This window comes from Lycium ferocissimum, chromosome 8 (assembly GCF_029784015.1).
Source record: "Lycium ferocissimum isolate CSIRO_LF1 chromosome 8, AGI_CSIRO_Lferr_CH_V1, whole genome shotgun sequence".
In the NCBI taxonomy this organism is placed as follows: Eukaryota; Viridiplantae; Streptophyta; class Magnoliopsida; order Solanales; family Solanaceae; genus Lycium; species Lycium ferocissimum.
In genome coordinates this window covers 12166943-12188347 of record NC_081349.1, presented here as the reverse complement: position 1 = coordinate 12188347, position 21405 = coordinate 12166943, and the positions used below count along the sequence as shown (strand labels likewise).

The 21405-nt window shown below is 38.3% G+C and overlaps 1 protein-coding gene and 1 long non-coding RNA gene across 3 annotated transcripts; one reads left to right on the top strand and one right to left on the bottom strand.

Annotated features, from left to right (window-relative positions):
* Window positions 1-520: 520 nt before the first annotated feature.
* LOC132067256 (uncharacterized) lies at window positions 521-6162 on the top strand. 2 transcript variants are annotated; one of them, XR_009417103.1, is made up of 4 exons: window positions 521-757; window positions 1181-1272; window positions 5210-5279; window positions 6028-6162. It is a non-coding gene; the product is annotated as an uncharacterized LOC132067256 (long non-coding RNA). The 2 variants fall into 2 exon arrangements; XR_009417102.1 differs by lacking the exon at window positions 521-757 and having other exon boundaries at window positions 917-1272.
* Window positions 6163-17245: 11083 nt separating this feature from the next.
* On the bottom strand, window positions 17246-19378 carry LOC132066030 (uncharacterized mitochondrial protein AtMg00860-like). Its single transcript, XM_059459434.1, has 3 exons — window positions 19258-19378; window positions 17897-17944; window positions 17246-17577 (listed from the first exon to the last, which is right to left on the bottom strand). The coding sequence occupies exons 1-3, from the start codon at window positions 19376-19378 to the stop codon at window positions 17246-17248; spliced, it is 501 nt and encodes a 166-aa protein (XP_059315417.1).
* Window positions 19379-21405: the final 2027 nt, after the last annotated feature.

Below are 21405 nucleotides of genomic sequence, written 5' to 3'. Positions count from 1 at the left end.
GAATGCTGACTTTGCTAGCATGTGTTACAATTTTGTTTTGATTTTTCTTCTACTGGAGGGCTTCGATGAAAGGCGTTAGATTATGTATAAGATTTGCGTACACTTTACCCTCCCAGACCTCATTTTTTGGGATTACACCGTGTCACGACCCAACTAAACGGTCATGACGGGTACCCGGAGCTAGCCCACCGAGCAACATCTTTCAGACTTATCATCAAACTCAACCTGAACATACACCATTTTCAACACAAGCTTATCATGACATGATCTTCGAATATCTTTCGAAACATATATGTGCATAAGCCCACGAGGCTACCAAATGATAAACAGAGCATATATACTAAGAAATCACATAACATCTACTACCCACACATATGCATCTACGAGCCTCTAACTGAAATACTGAAATCATAAGGACGGGATAGGACCCCGCCATGCCCCAAATATATACACAAAAGAATCATATAATACTAAAAGTGGGAAGCTCCCAAGTCAAAAGTTAATTTACCAAAATGTCCTTTAAAAAATAATTGACTTTTTTTTACCTTAAAAAAAAAAAAAAAAAAAAAACAGTTACTGGCCGACACGTTCACAGTAGAAAGACAGCTTCTTGGACTTCTGTGCAGGCATTTACTGTAACGTTTTGCATTTATTGGAATCCCTTTCATCTTCCACTGCCTATTGAAACTGTACAAATACAATTTATTTCAACCTTTGGAATGTTTCATTCAATTTTCAACATTTATTACACATTCATGTATGCCAACCCTTCTCTCATCCGTTATACTGTGGATCTGGAGACTTGTTTGGATTGCCAACCCTTCTTCTCAAAAATAATCCGTTATACTGTGGATAAAAAAAAATGGAGCTACCCCAACTTATTTTTAAAATTATAAGTATCATTAAATTTGTATCATTTTTGTTTTGCATAAATCATCAAAGACAATAACTTCCGAAGGAATAATTTTCCTTTTCCAAAGTCGATGGCAATTAAGAACTTCAAATTTTTTTCTCTTTCCCTTTGCTTTCTTTCATTTTTTCCCTAGCCTATGCTAAAAAAGTTTCCCACCTTTAGCTGTATTATTAGACTTATGCTTGATTTTTTTTGTTTGTAAGCTATTTGAATTATTTTATTCATTTGCCACCAGATTCTCATTAATTGTTTTCTGTACCATTTCAGATATGGAGCTTAAACCCAACATTTGTCTACGTCAATATTGATTTTGAAATCACCAGCTGAAAGGGGTGGATGCAAATGTTGCGATTTTCCAAGTACTAAAATATTGTGTTGGTTATTCTTTTCAGTATTCACTTCTCTCTCTCTGTTTTAGATGTTAAATCTTTCTCTCTTTATTTTATTAAACTTTATTTATTTACTTATGAAAAACGTGAAGCTTCATCAGTGATAGTAAAAGAGAGTTTTCCTCACATTAATAATTACTGTGATACTTTTCCTTGGTCTTTTTTCTTTATTTCTTTTTCTATTTTGGTGTAAAATATATGTTCTCTCTCTTTTTCTCCAATAGATTTTTGCACTGCAACATCTCTTCGTTTCTGTTATAAAAAATTACTAATTATTTCCCTAGCCTAATTAATTGCTCTTTGTGTGATTCTTTAACCTCTGGCGTTCAACTAATTATTGAAAGTGAAGTTTTAGTTGGAGATAATATTTTGACCGTCTCTTCCAGTGTCTCATAGATTTAGTTGGAGACTACACAGTGAAATGTTAATGTAGGAAACATTAGCTATGATTGCAATTACTTAACATCTTAAAGTACGTGCCTTATCTGTATTAAATTATAACCTCCTCCTCTTTACAGTTGCGTATGTTTAAGCTTTTTGTGTTGTTGAAATTAAAAAGAAGCTGTTAAGCTGAATATTTCATATATTAGAACTACGTAAGAAAAGATATTATACCAATTAGCTTATAGCTTATACCAATCAGGTGGTTGTGTAAAACTGCAAACTATAGTAATGACCAAAGTAGAAAATACTATTACTAAATAAATATTTCTTTCTCCCTTAAAAATGAAATAAATATCTTTTCAACTTCATTCAATGGCAATCTCTGTAAGATTGTGCTGTCAATTGACATTGATCGAATAGACTCACAATTTATCAACTTGAACTTTTATTTTTCCCCTTCAAATTTAATATAACTCATCGCACACTTATCTAATATCATTTATATTGTTTTACAATGTTTGTACTGATTAGCTGGAATACACGTGCAACGCACGTGTTGGAGAACTAGTATACCAATAAGCGGCAACTCCGGAGTAATGGAGTGCTCCTGTATATCTGCTGATAAAGCTCCTAAACATCTGTGCCATCTCCCTGTCTACCTGCGGGCATGAACGCAGCGTCCATAAAAGAAAGGACGTCAGTACGAATAATGTACTGAGTATGTAAGGCATGTATAACAACATAATCAAGAAATAAGAGAGCATAAGATGAAGAGATAACCTGTAACTGATTGCCTCTTAAGGCGGAGTCATGCATGCCAACTTTTATATTTAAAACATCATCATATCATATATAAATACATAAACTTCCCGACCATATAGGTACGGTGTGATCATCATTAGCCCGCGTCCGGGCCTCCCGCGTCCGGGGTAACCATCTCATGCCGCCCACTAGTGATGTCTATCTGGCCAACTAGGCACGATGTAATTATCATTATAGCCGCCCACTTACGCAGCGTAGTGGTGTCCGCCCGACCAACTAGGCACGGTGTAATCATACATAAAATGACATAAAGCATTTATGAGAGCCCAAGTGAAAGCTACAACTCTATCGGGGTAACGTAAGGTCGGTAAACTCCGATTACATTATGGAACAACCACCATCACTATGTCTCGCCTTGAAGGAACTAGTATCATGAGGTGAGATGGCCAACAATGAATAACATCAAGGAAATTATGAAATAAGATCATTAAGCTCATAATAGCATCAATTCATAAGCTTTGGAATCTCTAGAAGTAAAATCCTCATCATCATCATTATCATAGAACACATCTTATCTCTTTCTCATAAGAAGCTCTTAAGAATCTTTAACTTTCATCTTTTGGGATGTAAGAAGGTCATGGAAATAAAATTTAGAGAGGAAATCATAATATAGAAGTCATGCCTTTGAAAGAAAGGGACTAGCCTTAACATACCTTTTACGTCTCCTTAACGACTAAACGTTCTCCTTCCAAGCTCACAACTCTACATTCAAGAGAATTCGTACTAAATTAGATCATTTAAAGCATGCTTAAGTCTAAACTAAAGCGGCTAAGAGCTAACAAAAATTGGGTAGCATTTCCTTTGTTTCGACAACTTTCCCCATATACTAAATAACTCCCAAACATCAATAGCAACACCCATAATATCATAACCAATAGACTTTTTTAAGTTAAACATTGTTCAACCCTCAAAACCCCTTTTCAAAGTCATTCATAACCATAGTTAAAACACAACACCATATTCATTTACATATAATACTTCCTCAACATCCTTAGTATAATTCATAACGAGATTGTACTCATAGCATACTGAGAATCATGGCTCAAGTTAACTTATTACTCAAAATATCATTATTTCCATATCTCAGTTCATATTCTATTTTCTTCTCTCCTCCAAGGCATTCAACCACTCAAATACTTTTAATAGCATGAAATAGATGTAAACTCACCTTTGATCATGTAAGGATGAACTTTAGATGAATATACTTCACTTGAGAAAAACCCCAACTTCAATACCAAGGAATTCTTGACTTCTACAAAGCCTAGCGAGCCTCTTTGCACTTGATTCCCTTGATTCTTGGTGTTTAGTCTTTGGACTCTCTTGAATTTGTGTTGATATGGTGTGTGGAATATTATAGAGTTCTCAAGAGGTGTGGAGAATGTGGGAAATGAAAAATAAGAACTTGGGTCATATATATATAGCAATAGAAAAATCTGGAAAAAGTGACCCGATTGAGTTATACGGACACTTATACGGTCCGTCTAAGTGACCGTATAATACCTCCAGGGATTGGGATTGGCTTCTCTGGAAAGGCTATATGGACCCTTATACGGACCGTATAAAGTTATACGGACCGTATAAGTGGTCGTATAACTCCACTTTTTCGAAATTATTCTCGTTGATTCATTCGATCTCAAATCCTTATGGAACCTTCCTAACACTTGTTTAATACTTCATTAACCATCCAAGGATCCATATAGCTTCTCCTCAAGACATTACTAAATAATCGTTACCTCGATAGTCGCTAAACCTTCACAACACAACTTATGCTTCGCTTCCTTTAACGAACTTAATTTCTCCGATTCGTAATACTTCAAAAATCTTGTAGTATACACCTTTAAGCTACCATTACCCTCCTTAAGATCATATGGACTTCATGTTCACCTTAAGTTTGCGCTAGTGTATTCACAGCACAACAACATGAAATGTCCGAGGTGTAACAAACCGGGTATGTTGTTGTTGTATTTAGAGGCGTAAATGGCTTTGTGATTATTTTTACGAGACCATTTAAGAATGCCATTGAAAACTTATGCCCCTGGTACTAAGTTTCCCTGCACTCATTACCTTTGAATGCTGGCTTTGCTAGAATGTGTTACAATTTTGTTTCGATTTTTCTTCTATTATAGGGCTTCGATGAAAGGCGTTAGATTATGTATCAGAGTAAATGTATCCCTGAATTCCTTTTTGCGTGATTAATTTTTTGATTACATATGTGTACATGGGTGGACAATGAAAAAATTACGTCGGTTTTTCACTCTCTTGGAGATGAATCTTCACACCGCAGAATTGACAACTGGGTGCTGGGAGAAGCTCGAGATAGATGACAACTCGAAACTTCGAGAACTGAGAGAGGCGTACTGGCAGTTTGGCTAAGAAAAGTTTTATACTATCTGCAGTTTCTAAACTATATATTGCTGCTTAAGTCTTTGGGATAGAAATTCTTTTTTTGGTAGTTTGAGTTTGCTGTTGCAAGACTTTTACTTTTTAAATAGCTTAGGTATGCTCCTAAAGATTTGAGATTATGTTTATTGTTCTCTAGCAATGTTAAGATTTACACTCGACTTAATGCATGGTAGCTTAATTATTTATTGTCTTTTCCTTTTTAAAAAAACTTACATATGTGCATATATCTTTGTTGATCCGATAAGATGGGGTGTTTGGTGTTTCATTCCATATACTTTATCGTTAACTTAATTTACAGTAATGAAGACAGCGGCTGAGGAGAGGAAGTCAACCGTGAGTGAGGAAGCTCCGCAGAGAAGAAGCCATTGGTTAGTTTGTTTAATTTCATTTCTCTTTTTAAGTTTCTTTTCTAACTTTTCTCTCCATAGGCTTATATTTATTTTCCTCCATATAGTTTCACAGTCATCGGATCGGAAGTAATTCCATGGACTAAGGAACTAGAGGATTTGGTCATGGCACATGAAATTTAGATGCAACTAAATCCTTTAGGAAATGATAGTATACAGTTGGAAAGCTGTGTTAAAACAACCGTTGGAAATTGACCATGATGTTCATAAGAAAAAAAAAAAAAAAAAAAAGAAAGAAAAGGAAAAAGAGTGACTAACTGATGGAAGATAAAAAACTAAAGCTGAATCTTAAAATAGTATGTGATATGCTGGATAGCTTGCTACGAAAGAGGCATATCGAATGATGCCATCTCATTTTTTCATGATATTTCATCTACGGAAAGAAATGAGAAATGCGACACACTTTTGAAACGACATGTAAATTTAAGTAATGTTGCCGGGACAATGATTGATTGTTGAGCGAGATCTTTGCAGAAGCTACTAGGTTGTATTCTCAATGAGTCATATAGTGCGATGGTAAGTTCAGGTGGATTTACAGAGGTATATTTTTAAATGTGTTAGAGCTGTATAGCTTAGTATGTCCGTAAGGTTTTTCTCTATCTTTTTTTTTGCTGCCATAATTCCGTTTTAGTCATACATATCTCCTGCTTATCTCAAGGGTAGATTCTCCAACATATTTTACTGATTGTAGGCTTATCAATTTGTGCAGATATGGAGGTAAATGCTGTCCAAGATGATGCATAAAGGCTAGCCAGATGTTATGATTGACAATTGCTTTGCCAAGAGATCATTTGATGAATGCAAAGACGGGCAATATTTTAAGTTAGATTAGTTGAAATCTTAAAATAAAGTGTCGCGAACTTTCTTCCTCAAATAATGAGATGCTTTGGTTTTAATCTTAAATCCCGGGATAGATAAAGTTTGCAAGCTAGAAGAATTACTATTTAGTTTTGACAGAGTACGGGCAATGTGTCAGAATTCTTTTCCGATAGTAAGATGGAGAAGTTGTACTGTAATGTTAAAGAAATTAGGAGCATTATATTTGAGGTCTTGGCTTTTACTTCAAGTGGTTAAAGATGAATTAAACTTATATATGCTGATATTGCAGAATAAACTCAGGGATGATCTTTTTTTCTAGATTGGTGGAATGCTGTTATCCGAGGTGATTCTGATTGTTGAATGGTAGGGAAAACTACTGTATCACCTTCGTCGCACATTAGGGACACGATATAGGGCACAAATTTATACCAAAATTAAACATTCCACTGTGTATTTTATATCTTAAACAAATTTTATATATTCAGACAAACACACGCACATTGATTCCAGTCAATGTTTCACCTAATGGAAATATTTTTCTATCTTATACCAATTTCCTACCACATTTTAAGGATTATGGTCCTTTCATCTAATTTACGTTTGGAATGTTCTCACTATTTTTTTTAATAGGAATCCATGTTTATTGTTATTCTTGATATTGGGATATTAGGAAAAATATCATTTTGTAAGTTCAATGAGGTTTATTTATGACCGCGCGAAGCGCGAGCAAATTTCCTAGTATATAAATAGGAATAAGCAAAAGATATACTCTTATCAACTCTGTTTTGTGTTTTTATATGTGATGTGTACGAGAGAGAAAGAGTGAGTGAGAGGGACACACTAAAAAAAGTTTTGAGAGATCAAAAAGGAGTTTTAAAATGCACAGTTTTGTGGGTTTTTGAGGGGTTAAAATGAGTGAAACTATGAGTCTGGAATCTAAATGACCCAAAAAAAGAAGAAGAAATGAATCAAAATAATCCATGAAAAAAAGTGGCACCAAAGTATCCTTAACGCATTAAATTACTGCGTTAAAGGACTTAACTGTAACGGCTCAGTTAAGTCCTTTAGTAGTGCAGTAATTTACTTAGCTCAGTAATTTATTGCGCTATTGTAACGACCCGTTTGGTCGTTATTGCATTCCGACCTTTTTGATTTCTTTCCGAGCTTTATTAGCTCATATTTGACCCGCCGGGACCATTGGCACACTTCCCGAGTTCATCAGAGTTGATTTGGATAAGTTTTGGGGAATTTGTCTTAAAAGCAAAAAATGGTTGACTCAAAGTTCACTTTTGAGTAAACGGACTTTTTTTGCGAATTTGTCGGTTTCGAGAGGTCCGGATGGTCTTTTTGTCACGATCCAGTTTAGCTAAGTCACGCGGGTACCTATCTTTCCCACCTCGGTAGGCGAACCCTCAACCCAACAATAGTAAAAACATGAATAAATAAGTAAATAAGAGGAAGAGACAAAATCACGTAAGTCTGAAGATAATGATATAGAAATATGCGGAAGGAAAATACACCTCAGAGTCTGGTCTAACCATACAGAGCATCTAACTAGAATCTATAAGTCTGGAATTATCAATAATACATCAAAAGTCTGAATATGTCTCGGAATAACAAATAAGACATAACTAAACGAAGAATCTTTAAGGCGGCGAACATCCTCGTGCTCACCCTGTAGACTCTAAACAGGAACTCTCGGAACGACTATCAGTCACGAGAAATAGAGGCCAATCCCACTTGGAATTCTGCATTCATAAAAGAATGCAACAAGTGTAGGTCAGTACAAATAACAAGTATTGGTAAGTATAATAGGCCAACTAAGTTTAGCTAACACATATCAAGTCTGTAACAGTTAGCATTTATGCGGGTTAAGGCTTAAAGGCTACTATGAACTCGTTGGTGCTCTTTCGGACTTTGTTTAAAAAGAGTCACCACCTAATTTTTAGGAAATTAGGAAAAATCGAGGGTGAAGGGTTTATTCAAATGCCATGAAAAATCCTTCGTAATCCAGAGTTCTAGGTAAGGGTTCTGATGATCCCCTGGGAAAGGTGTTAGGTACCCCAGTATTAGGGATCCGTACTATACGGTTAACCTTCGAATTCCAATGTATGAATATTTGCATGAACTGTCAATTTAGTGTTTATTCTCGCAAAAATCTTATCATTTTGCATGTCATTTTGAGGAAAAAAAGAATTTGAATACGCTCCCTTTCTATATAGGGTACATAGATTCGGATTTATAATATCCAGATAAAATAATCTCCCCTCTGTATACAGGGATGATGTATTTCGTTTGGAAAATGAGTATAAAGTTGTCATCTTTACACATGTTATTTAAAAATATGAACTTGTTAGGTTTTGAATGTATAATCTTGTCCATGCTTAACTCATACTTTATCTAGATCGATCCGTTTAATACGCTTGGAACGCTTTATCCAAGAAACTCGTATATACGATGTTTTTGTTTTAGGAAATACGTCTTTTGTTATAAGTCTTGAACTTGGGCTCGGATTGGGCTTTATAGCCAAAACTTACATTTTTCCATTTTTTTAAAAGATCTATCCGTTTTCCTTCTGGGCTTGGCCCAAATAAGTTTGTGCATAGAGTTTTACATACCCGACGTCATCCATTCTTTTTATTCACGAGTGGGCTTTGGCCCAAAATTCTCCTTTTGTCTTTGTTGAACCTGTCTAGTTCTGGCCATATTTTTCCAAAACCAGTGGGCTTTTGGCCCAATACTTTGCCAGATTAATTTGATCCAAAAAAACATTTATCCTTGGCCTTATTTTTTAAAACAAACCCTGGTTTGATTTTCATCAAGAATGTGCTTTGATTTCAAAAACTCTGTACATTTTAATAAAATTGTAATACTTATGATTTTGAAAATTTCCTCTTAAACTTAAACCGTGTCAAAAATAGTTGGCTGATTATCTATTTGAATTTGTCAAAATCATTTCGCCGAATCGGGTTTTGAAAAAAAGGTTTGGGGGACCTAAAGTCGACTAAACGGCGTAAGTACCGTTGTCCTAAGACGTCTAATTCTAATCATAAAATGATTCCAATATAGTGTGAGTTTTTACAAGTTTGCAAATACACTTACAATGAAATGATAAGCAAAATGAGGACAAATAATCAAATAAAGGGGAGGGGAAGGCTAGGGGCGTACCAAGCTCCTAGTAGCCATTTTCATCCATGGCTGGGCCTTCTATGCATTCTCCTTTTTTGTAGCAGCTTCCCTTTGGTTTCTTGGACTCGATGAATATTTATAAAAATTGCCTGTTGGGCCTTGGCCCAAGAGGTTGGCTTCAAACCCGGCCCAAGTGGTCATGTAGTTGAGGAGGGGAAAAGGAAAAAGGACCTGGTTAGTTTAAGGACACTGGACTTATCACGATTGTATGCAAAGCAACATATGTATCACATATGTATGCATGTATTAAAACAAATTTATAAGTCAATAGAGTAAGGCAATTATGTATGTGTATATATATGTATACTACAAGGCCCACTGGGTGTATTTAGTAACAAAGAGAAAGGGGGAGTCATTGCCCCCGTATTTCCAATCCGGCACAAGTTCCAAGGGGTTTTATGAACCCCAGGCATGGCTGGACACCGGGGAAGCTAAGACTAGGCCCCTACCCCAAATTACCTTATCCCACACTAATGTAGCCACAACAACATAGGCAGATTCCATGATAAAACATAATATAACTGACCAGGTTCGTAAACACGATGCAAATCAAGAACCAGAGGCAATCAAGTAAAATCTATGGACTTGAAGTAGCAAAAGTAGGAACAAACACTCGCTACGAAAGGGACTCGAGCAGGCGAGATGAACAAAAAGGCAAAGGCCAAAAATATACGATCATGGGGGATAACACAGCGCAACTACACCAATGTGCATAAATGGGACAAGAACAAAGCAACATGATCATGGAGAGACAACATGGGCTACAATATACAGGAGTGGTCAAGGATAGGAAATCCAAACACATAACCATAGTAGGGCACACACAAACTGTAACACACAAGCGAGGCAGATCAGTACTTAAACACACCCCTATGAAATGAACTAAAGCAGTTTATATCTTGCCAATGAGAAAGCATACAGAACAAATCAAGGTATGTGGACATGGCAGGGAGAAAGATAAGACTATGGCCCTCATATATCTGAATTTTCAAATGCAAAACCTGATTTCATCTAAAGGCAGCTACTATACTTTAGGGGCAAGTAAACAAGACAAGGTCAAGGCAAATTGACATCCCAATTTCACACTACTGCTAATCCCTTCCCCTTGTATCTAACTTAATCACAGATACACACTTATTCCTTATTTGGTCAAGTCATCAATCACTCCTATCAGAAAACTTAACTCTAATCTGGGAGCCTCATTTAGTCTAGGAGCTGGGTCCATGTGATTCCAAGGTTCTTGGCAATGAACACACAACCCCACAGGCCATAGAAGTGCCATGGGGCCCTTTATCTGAAGGAAAAATGTCATGAGCCAAGCTAGGCCTGGTCTTCCTTTTCTCTTTTACCCAAGGCCCCATTAAAAGGCTTTTCTTAGGTCATGTGGCCTTGGTTCACTTTCAGCCCCGTTATGATCACATAGAGATTTGCATGTTCAAGTTATTCACAGCCCAGAATTCAATCCAAAAGGGGTTTTAAACAAATGCATATAAACAGACACAATCATCACAGACTAGGGTCATGACCATTTCTTATACTCCTCAAGGCATCACTGACTAATTCAGAGGCACAACATGGGTTAGGTTTACCACTAACAGGTTATTCAGGTCCCTTTGACTTCATAGTTTCACCACAGATGGGTCTACACTCCCTATAGGTTAGGCCATGCCATAAGCACCCCTCCATTCAAACCAACCCCCCAAGGACATACATAATCAAAATGGCAAGCAAACCGTAGTCCAACATACAGAAAGAGCATTCCCATAGAGGCCTGATGCCAAACAATCAAGTAATGCCAGTAACCATGTAAGCAAATCATCAGAATCACCAAATCAGAAGTACACAAGGGCTTAGAGAGGACACAACAGGCAGGTTGAGACCTTGGACATTATATTAACTCATTTTAGACAAAGAAAACTTCGGAAGAGCCTGTGACTTAGAGCACATATTTAGACTTAGTAGTTTTAAACTCTCCTCCCCTTTTACAAGTCCAGGCATATAACAAATATGTTAGATAATTAGGACTAATGTCAGTTCACACATAGATGTACTCTTAAGGCCTTTAGTAAAGGAACATGAATTTCAAGAGGCACATTATGTGAGCAATTAGTCAAAACAGTCTTGAAACAATTTTAGTCCCTAATAATGCCCTTCAACTACTTAATCTAAGCAGAATCTTTTCAAAGAAAATAAGAAGAAAGAAAAGTAGGTTTATAGCATGGTCAGGTTTTAATAATTAAAGACCCAGTCATCACCACAAACAAATAAGTTCCCAGGTGCAAATCATAAGTGCGCAAGATGAGAAAATTTAGAAGGCACATGATCATAAGTAGAAGCAAATGGCAAACAACAAGGTTGGTACTCAGTTTCCTATGATATGGGCTTGGACCATCCCCAACACACTTACCAATCCTAGTTCTTTACAAACACCTAATTCAGACAACAAAACACAGACAAACAAATTCCCCAGATTTAAAAACCTTTTTAGGAGGCATAGTGAAAACAAATAAGACTTAGACTTTACAAGCACTGACAACAGATCATTTAACTCTAGGTGTACCCCCTTCCCTCCTGGACATAGTTAAGTCTTCCTAATCCACCTGAGATTTTTGTATGTCCCAGGACCATGAGGAGAAGGTTAAAAGAATGAGAAAAAAGTCTCAGGGTCCTGATAGGGAAATAGGACAGGGTGGGATCATCACCTCCCCATCTCCTTTCCTGAGTCTCCTTTTAGTAAAGAGGGATCCTGGGTTCCACTGGTCACTACCTCCAGTTTATGCCCAGGCTCACCTTTTACTCTCCCAAGACTCCCATGGCCTCATCCTCATACCCAGTGACAACACTAAGGGCCATGGGAAGGTTTAGAACAACCTAACACTATCACAAAACTACCACAGTTGACTCATTGAACTCTATCCAAACTTTAAAGATTTTGTGGCCAAGTTACAAGCATGATCACTAAAACAGACCCAACATAAGTATTTAGGGGATAATGACATGGGCTGGTTCAAAGGCAATCTCAAACCAAAGTCTAATTTATGACATGACTATATCCTTTTATACCACACAACATCTCAGAGCATATATATGTCCTTCTTTTAGGATTAATTCACATACGAAGAAGCCAGGCAAAATCAAATCCCAATTACTTTAAACTCTACCAAGTCTTAAACATTACCCTTAACCCTCTTCTTGGCCCTAGTTACTTATTCATTTAAAGAAACTCAATCCACAATATCCAAAAGTAGTACCAAGCAGCTTCACAAAGAAAACCTAGACAGACCCCCTACCAAGGTTTTCCCACTATTCCCCTTTTCTTCTTTTATCTTCTTAATTATCAAATATTAGGTGATCAGTCTTGGAAAGGTGATCTTTCTACACATAGCCTACACATAGACACTTCCACACATGGTAAAACAAGACAGACTCACACATACACACACACATGTTTTATATTGAGCTGCCAATCCTTAAAGTTCTTTCTTAATGCCATTTTTTAGGATTTGGCATCTCAGTACTAAGTTAAAGCAATCATAACTATTATCACCACTTAACAAACATATTTTGCTAGTTGGTTGACCATTTTGGACATGATAAAGACCACCTCAAGGATTCCCTGAGTTCGTTTCATTTAACAGTGTCAAAGACCCTTCAAACCATCCTAAGTACATTCTTATTCAAACAAATTCCACTCAGAGGTCAATTCAAACATGTCACAACCCAACCGGAGGTCCATGACGGGTATCCGGAACTAACATCCCGAGTACCTCTTATCATGCTTTCATAATCATCTCTAGGTGAGCCACATGGCTAACTCATAATCAACATGCATTAATAATACAAATTCCATCGGACTAAGTCACCTTCACATAAACATCATTAACCATGCCCATATATATACACAAGCCGACAAGGCAATCAAAATGGTATACAAAATATGAGCCGACAAAGCTGAGAGATACCTATCTATACACAACTGTCTATGAGCCTCTACGAAGAGTACATAAAATCATAAAGACGGGACAGGACCCCGCCATGCCCATATATGTACACCAAAAGAATAATAGCAGCTATTGCAACTCCGAATCAAATGGAGTGCTTCTAGGCAATCTCTGAGGAAGCAGCCTAAGGGTTGATTTTGTCTCCCTGTCTACCTGCGGGCATGAACACAGCGTCTACAAATAACAGAACGTCAGTACGAACAATGTACTGAGTATGTAAGGCATGAATAGTAACATAATAAAAACATGAGGAATAACATAACATAAATGAATCATTTATACCTCATAAGGAGTTCATAATGCTTACTCAACCTTTCTCTACAGAAAACGTTCCATATATGTACATATAATGATACCATATCCGACCATGTAGGTTCAGTGTCATCCATACCCGGCCATAACAAGGCTCGGTGTTATCTGTACCCAACTGCAATGGTGTGCGTGCAATAGATATCATACCTGACTATATAGGCTCGGTGTCCCGACATAGCTACATACATTTATGACGTACATAAGTATCCGAGAGAAACATTACAACACTATCGGGGTGACATGAAGTTGGTAAACCCCCGATTTTCTATTATTGAATCACCACCATCATCATCATAATAATGATCATCATCACTATTATCATCATTATCATTATCGTTATCACTATGAAGAGCTTTTACCAAAAGCATCTCACGAATATTGAAAGTCATGAACTTCTAGCATTTCTAGGAATAGGACATTGCGAATATCTTAAATGGCATCTCTAGAATTGAACTCATCATCATAATTGTTATCATTATCATCACAAAGAACATTATCAACAATATCATGAGAATCTCAAGAATTATGAGCTTATAGCATTTATAGGAGTAGGAATATGGTAGATATCATGTATAGGTTCACAATAAGAAAATCACGCCTTTAGAAAGAAGTGTTACCCTTACATACCTTTACGTCTTCTTAACTTACTTAGCGTTCTTATCTAATGTCCGAAAAATCTACATTCAAGGGCATTCATACCAAGGTTAAGTCTTGAAAATACTTCTAAGTTCAAACTAGTGCAATTAACGAACTAACGAAATTTGGGCAGCATTTCCCCTATTTTATCAACTTTCACCATATCACAAGACAACTCCCAAGCGACAATAATAACATTCATAATACCATATTGAAGAAGTTACATTCAATTCAATCTCAAATTTATCCTAAGTCTCCTTTTCAAATTCATCTCATGGTCATCTTCTTTAATTCAACATTTATGACTTCTCCACTTTAATTCTTTTCCTTTCCAAGGGTCACTAAACCTTTATATCAAATCAATCATGTAAATAATAGGAAGATAATACCTTATTATAGCAGAACTTCACCTTCCCTAACTCCTTTCAAGACCAAGTTTACCACAACTTTGAAGGGAAGCAAGAACAATCATCTTCTATGGATTCTCTTTGGGTTTTGATGTTGATCTTCTCTCTTGATGATATGGAAAGGTTTGGAGTGATATGGGACCTTCAATAACTATTCATAAGCCTCTATAAATTTAGGAAAATAAGTGTAGGGAAGTTGAAATGAAAATGAGGGCTTTGGGGATTTAAAAAGGTGGAAAAATTCGCGCCCTGCTCCAATTTGCAGTGAGTATGCGGCCTAGCATACTGAGTATGAGGCCACATACTCCCTCCATCACTTGGGGGTGATGTTGGGCAGTAAGATCACCCAAAATGGGGAGTTTTCAGCCAGTATACGACCCAACATATTGAGTATGCGGCTGCATACTGCCCCAACTTCTCCGATTTCGCGAAATTGCGTTCTTTTCGATTCGTTTGACCTCCAATACTTATGGAACCTTGTTGGCACTTCTATAAAACTTCATTAACCATATAAGGGGCCTTTTATCTCCCCCCTCAAGGAATTAATAAACAATTTACAACTCAAATGATATGAAATCTTCCCAAACCATGACTCAAATTCCAATTTCTTCAACAAACTTACTTCCACTGATTCATATGACTCCAAAACCTTAAGGTACACACTTAAAGTTATCGAATACCCTTCTTAACCTTATAAGAACTTCATGTTCACTTTAGGCTTGCCTTAGTTCTCTCATAAACTTCCCAAGTCATTTCTTCCCTATTATTATTTCCCTATAAAACTTTAACTGAAGCTACATCTTTGGTTTTGAGCCTCCGAACTTGTCTATCTAGAATAGTAATGGGAACTTCTTCGTAGGATAGTTGCTCGGTGACCTGGACATCATCTACGGGAACAGTTCGAGGGATCTCCAATGCACTTGCGAAGCATCGACACATGAAAAATTGGATGGACTAACTCAAAATCCGAAGGTAGATCTAACTCATAAGCCACCTGGCCTACCTTGCGTACCTTGCGTACAATCTTGTAAGGCCCAATATACTGAGGGTTAGGCTTGCCCTTTTTAGAAAATCTCATGATGCCTTTCATCAGCGACACCTTCAGGAATACCCAGTCATTCACTTGAAACTCTAAGTCTCGTCGACGATTATCTGCATAAGATTTCTGGCGACTCCAAGCTGTTAATAATCAGTCCTGAATAAGCTTAACCTTTTCCATGACTTGCTGGATCAAGTCTGGCCCTATTTGCTTAGTTTCTCCCACTTCGAACCACCCGATTGGTGATCTACACTTACACCCATATAAAGCCTCATACGGAGCTATTTGAATGCTGGAATGATAACTATTGTTATAAGAAAACTCAATAAGCGGTAAGTGATCATCCCAACTATCTCTAAAATCTAACACACATGCCCATAGTATATCCTCAAGAGTCTGAATGGTGCGGTTAGCTTGCCCGTCAGTCTGTGGATGAAATGTTGTACTAAGTCTCACTTGAGTCCCCAAACCTTCTTGGAAGGATTTTCATAAATTAGCTATAAACTGTGTCCCCCTATCAGAAATAATAGATACTGGGACACCATGGAGTCGTACTATCTTTTTGACATAAAGCTTTGCATAATCATCAGCTGCATAGGTAGTTCTGACTGGTAGGAAATGAGCTGACTTTATAAGTATATCCACGATTACCCATACCGAATCATACTTACGCGGAGAACGAGACAAACTTGCGATGAAATCCATATTGATCACTTCCTGTTTCCAAGTCGGAATGTCCATAGCTTGGAAGAATCCACTAGGTTTTTGATGCTCAATCTTCACCTGCTGACAGTTAGGACATTAAGCCATGAATTCTGCTATGTCTTTCTTCATTTCATCCCACCAATATATGGATTTAAGATCATGAACATTTTCGTCACTCCCGGATGAACATAATAACGGGAATAATGGGCTTCATCCAAAATCTGATGACGTAATCCTGCAACATTCGAAACGCACAATCTACCTCGACATCTAAGAACTCTATCTGCAAAAAATTCAAAGGATGACTTCATCTTCTTAGGAAGTGTATTTTTATAATGAACTAATATGGGATCCTCATATTGGCATTCTTTCACCACAACCACCAATGACGAAACAGCTGAATTCTGAATGGGAACTCCCATATTACCGGAGTCCATTACCCGAACTCTTAGGCTAGTTAATTTCTGAAGCTCGCGAGCTAAATCTCTCTTCCCTGGATGAACGTCACATAAGCTTCCCATAGATCTACGGCTAAGAGAATCAGCCACAACGTTCGCCTTCCGGGATGATATAGAATGCTAATATTATAATCTTTCAACAACTCCAACCATCGCCTTTGCCGTAAATTCAACTCTTTCTGCTTGAAAATATACTGGAGACTCTTGTGATCTGTATAAATATCAACAAATATCAACGTGAACACCATACAAATAATGCCTCCACATCTTCAATGCATGAATCATAGCAGCTAACTCTAGATCATGGGTTGGATAGTTTTTCTCGTGTTTTCGCAACTGCCTTGAAGCATAAGCAATAACTTTACCATGTTGCATCAACACACGACCTAACCCCATCCACGAGCATCACGGACACCATATAGCCCTCGGTCCTCTCCGGAAGTGTCAGAACCGGGGCCAAAGTCAGCCTATCCTTCAACTTTTGAAAACTGTGCTTACAAGCATCCGTCCATTGAAACTTAGCTGATTTCTGAGTCAGTTTAGTCAATGGTACAGAAATAGAAGAAAACTCTTCTACAAATCTTTTGTAATAACCTACCAAGCCCAAAAAGCTACGAACCACCGTTGGTGTTGTAGTTTTTGGCCAAGTCTTCATAGCTTCAATCTTATGGGTATCCACTCGAATACCATCAGCTGAAATAATGTGCCCCAAAAAGGTCACAGAATTCAACAAATATTCACATTTTGAAAATTTTGCATATAGCTCCCGAGCCTGAAGAACTCTAAAGACGGTGCGTAAATCTGCATGTTCTGCCTCGGATCGTGAGTATACCAAGATATCATCGATAAACACAATCACAAACAAGTCGAGGAAAGGCCTGAACACATTGTTCATCAAATCCATGAACACTGCCGGTGCATTAGTCAATCCAAACGATATTATCCGAAACTTGAAATGACTATATCTAGTTTTGAAGGCTGTCTTTGGAATATCTTTCTCTCTAACTATTACCTGGTGATACACGAATCTTAGATCTATCTTTGAGGACTTTTTGGCACCCTGCAATTGATCAAATAAATCATCAATCCTTGGAAGCGGATATTTATTCTTGACCGTCACCTTATTCAGTTGCCCGTAATCGATACACATTCGCAAGGAGCCATTTTTCTTTCTTACAAACAGTACAGGGGCTCCCCACAGCGAGGAACTAAGCCTAATAAAGTCTTTCTCAAGCAAATTCTTCAATTGCTCCTTCAACTCTTTCAACTCTGCAGGAGCCATTCTATAAGGAGGAATAGATATGGGTTTAGATTTCGGTAGCACATCAATAGCAAAATCAATCTCTCGCTCTGGTGGAATGCCTGGAAGCTTATTTGAAAACACATTCGAAAATTCATTCACCACAGGGACAGATTGGAGAGTTGGCGACTCTGCCTCTATATCCTGAACCCGAACTAAGTGATAAATACAACCTTTAGCAATCATTTTTTTTGCCTTGAGATAGAAAATAAACCTACCTCTCGGAGATGCCGTATTTCCCTTCCATTCTAAAATTGATTCTCCCGAAAAATGAAAACGAACTATTTTGGTTCTACAATCAACATTGGCATAGCAAGAAGCCAACCGATCCATACCCATAATGACATCAAAATCTACCATTTTTAACTCATGTAGGTCAACCATAGTATGATGGTCACAAATTACAACCACGGCACATTTCTATATACCGGACTCAGCTATCAACCGGGTCAGGTAAGGTGTAGACACTTCAAAAGGCTTAATTGGCTCAGGTTTCACCCCAATACGATCGACAATATAAGGAGTAATATATGACAATGTAAAACCTAGATAAATCAATGCATACATATCATGGAAAGATATCGATAGTATACCTGTGACAACATCGGGGGAAAACTCAAGATCCTATCGCCGCACCAGAGCATAAATACGGTGCTGAGAACTACTAGAACTAGGCGCTCCTCCTCTACCTCTACCACGACCAGCTGGTGTCTGTGAGGGCTTATAGATGATGAAGAACCAGCTGGCCGATCCGTAGGTCGGACCTACCCCTACCGCTGATTGATGGACGGCCACGCATGATATGGCATGGCGACCGCAGCATGTAAAAACATGCTCCGAACCTAAGCGACCGGTTCCTAGATGTAGCTTACCTTACTGAGTACATCATGGTAAGGGTGGCCTCACCTGGCCTGAATCACCCCTATACTGAGAACCCAAATCTCTAAAGCTCTGACCCGATCCGGAGTGAATAAGTTTATCAAATCTCTGGATTACAAATCGCGAAGGTGCACTAGTCGTTGAATTGCCTGAGTGCCTAGAATACTGCTGCCTCTTTCCTCCTCTAAACTCACTCGCCGGACCCAAGGATCTAGCCCTCTTACTATAGTACCTGTCATGCTCACGCTCACTCTTTTGCTGTTGTTGCCCTTCTTGCAAATTCTGGGTATAGGCCTGAATGCGAGAAATATCCATACCTTCCTAAAGTGAGGCTGTTAAGCATTTATCTATCAAATGTGGCCCTAAACCATTCACAAACTGGTGAACGCGATCTCTTATATCGGCTACCATGGCCGGAGCATACGTGGCTAAAGAATTAAAACGGAGGCTATACTCTATAGCACTCATATTTCCCTGTCTAAGATTCAAGAACCTGTCAGCTCTGGCCCGTCGCACCTCTGGCGGTAAATAGTGTCGGAGGAAAGCATCTACAAACTATTGTCATACCAGTGGAGGTGCATTAACTCCTGTAGAAGATATCCAAACAGTACTAATGAACTGCAACATCCCATAATCTATAGGAGGCCAGCTCTATGGACTCAACATCCGAAGCATGTATCACCCGCAATGTTCTCAACATCCCATCTATGAAGCCCTACGTATCCTCACCCGGTTTTAACCCAAAGAATTCTGGAGGATTCAAATTAATAAAATCAGGGGCTCTGGCACTGACAGCTCTATCCCCATGACCCATACCTTGCCACTGAGTCTGAGCGGTAACTAACTGAGTCAGCAAATGGATAGCCTCTTTCACCTGCGGCCCGAGGCATCGGGTGAGGAACCGGGGACGGAGCTAGAGCGAGGCTTTCATGCTCTCACGAGGCAAGCGGTGAGTGAGAGGACCGAGATAAAACGTCAGTATGGGACTCACCCTCCTCTATATCTGTCGGCGGTACCCTCTCAGTCCGCCTTCCTGCTACTATCTTGCCCTTTTGGGCTGCTGTAGCTTTTTTCTTTACGGGCATCGCTGAAAACATATCACGCTGTTAAGGAAAGAAAAATTCTTATATCACAGCTCTGTCGCACGATCTATGATGAAGAAGAAGGTCATTAATTCCTAAATGCCTGCAGCCTCCTGTTTATAAGTATGGCGCGCTTCACACCCATAAATAAGACTCTACTGGACACGGCTGGTAGACACACCCTAGGACAAACTGCTCTGATGCCACTTTTGTCACGACCAAACCGGAGGTCCATGACGGGTACTCGGAACTAACATACTAAGCACCGCTTATTATGCTTTCATAATCATCTCTAGGTGAGCCACATGGCTAACTCATAATCAACATGCATCAATAAAACAAATTCCATGGGACTAAGGCACCTTCACATAAATATCATTAACTATGCCCATATATATATATATATACACAAGCCGATAAGGCTATCAAAATGATATACAAAATATGAGCCAACAAAGCTGAGAGATACCTAGCTATACACACCTATCTACGAGCCTCTACGAAGAGTACATAAAATCATAAAGACGGGACAGGACCCCCCATGCCCATATATGTACACCAAAAGAACAATACCAACTATTGCAACTCCAGATCAAATGGAGCACTTCTAGGCAATCTCTGAGGAATCAACCTAAGGGTGGAGTCTGTCTCCCTGTCTACCTGCGGGCATGAACACAGCGTCTACAAACAAAAGGACGTCAATACGAACAATGTACTGAGTATGTAAGGCATGAATAGTAACATAATAAAAGCATGACGAATAGCATAACATAAATGAATCATTTATACCTCATAAGACGTTCAACATGCTTACTCAACCTTTTTCTAAAGAAAACGTTCCATACATGTACATATAATGATACCATACCCGACCATATAGGTTCGGTGTCATCCATACCCGGCCATAACAAGGCTCGGTGTTGTCCGTACCCAACTACAGTGGTGCGCGCGCAATAGATATCATACTCGACTATATAGGCTCAGTGTCCTGACATAGCTACATACATTTATGTTATATCCCGTATTTTATACACTGGGATATTTTAAGCTAATCGCGATAAGTTAAGGACAAGGCTATTTTTCACTTTTGTTTAATGCACAAGTTGCTTATAAATTTTATTGGATGGAAATATTGAGGAAAATTAGGGGCTAGAAGTTGAAAAAAAATATTGGCGAAAAGCCACAAGTGGCCGCGTGGCTTACGTGGGCTCCCACCCATAGCTTGGCTAAGTTTGATTGCAAAGAGGAGGGGGGAGGTGT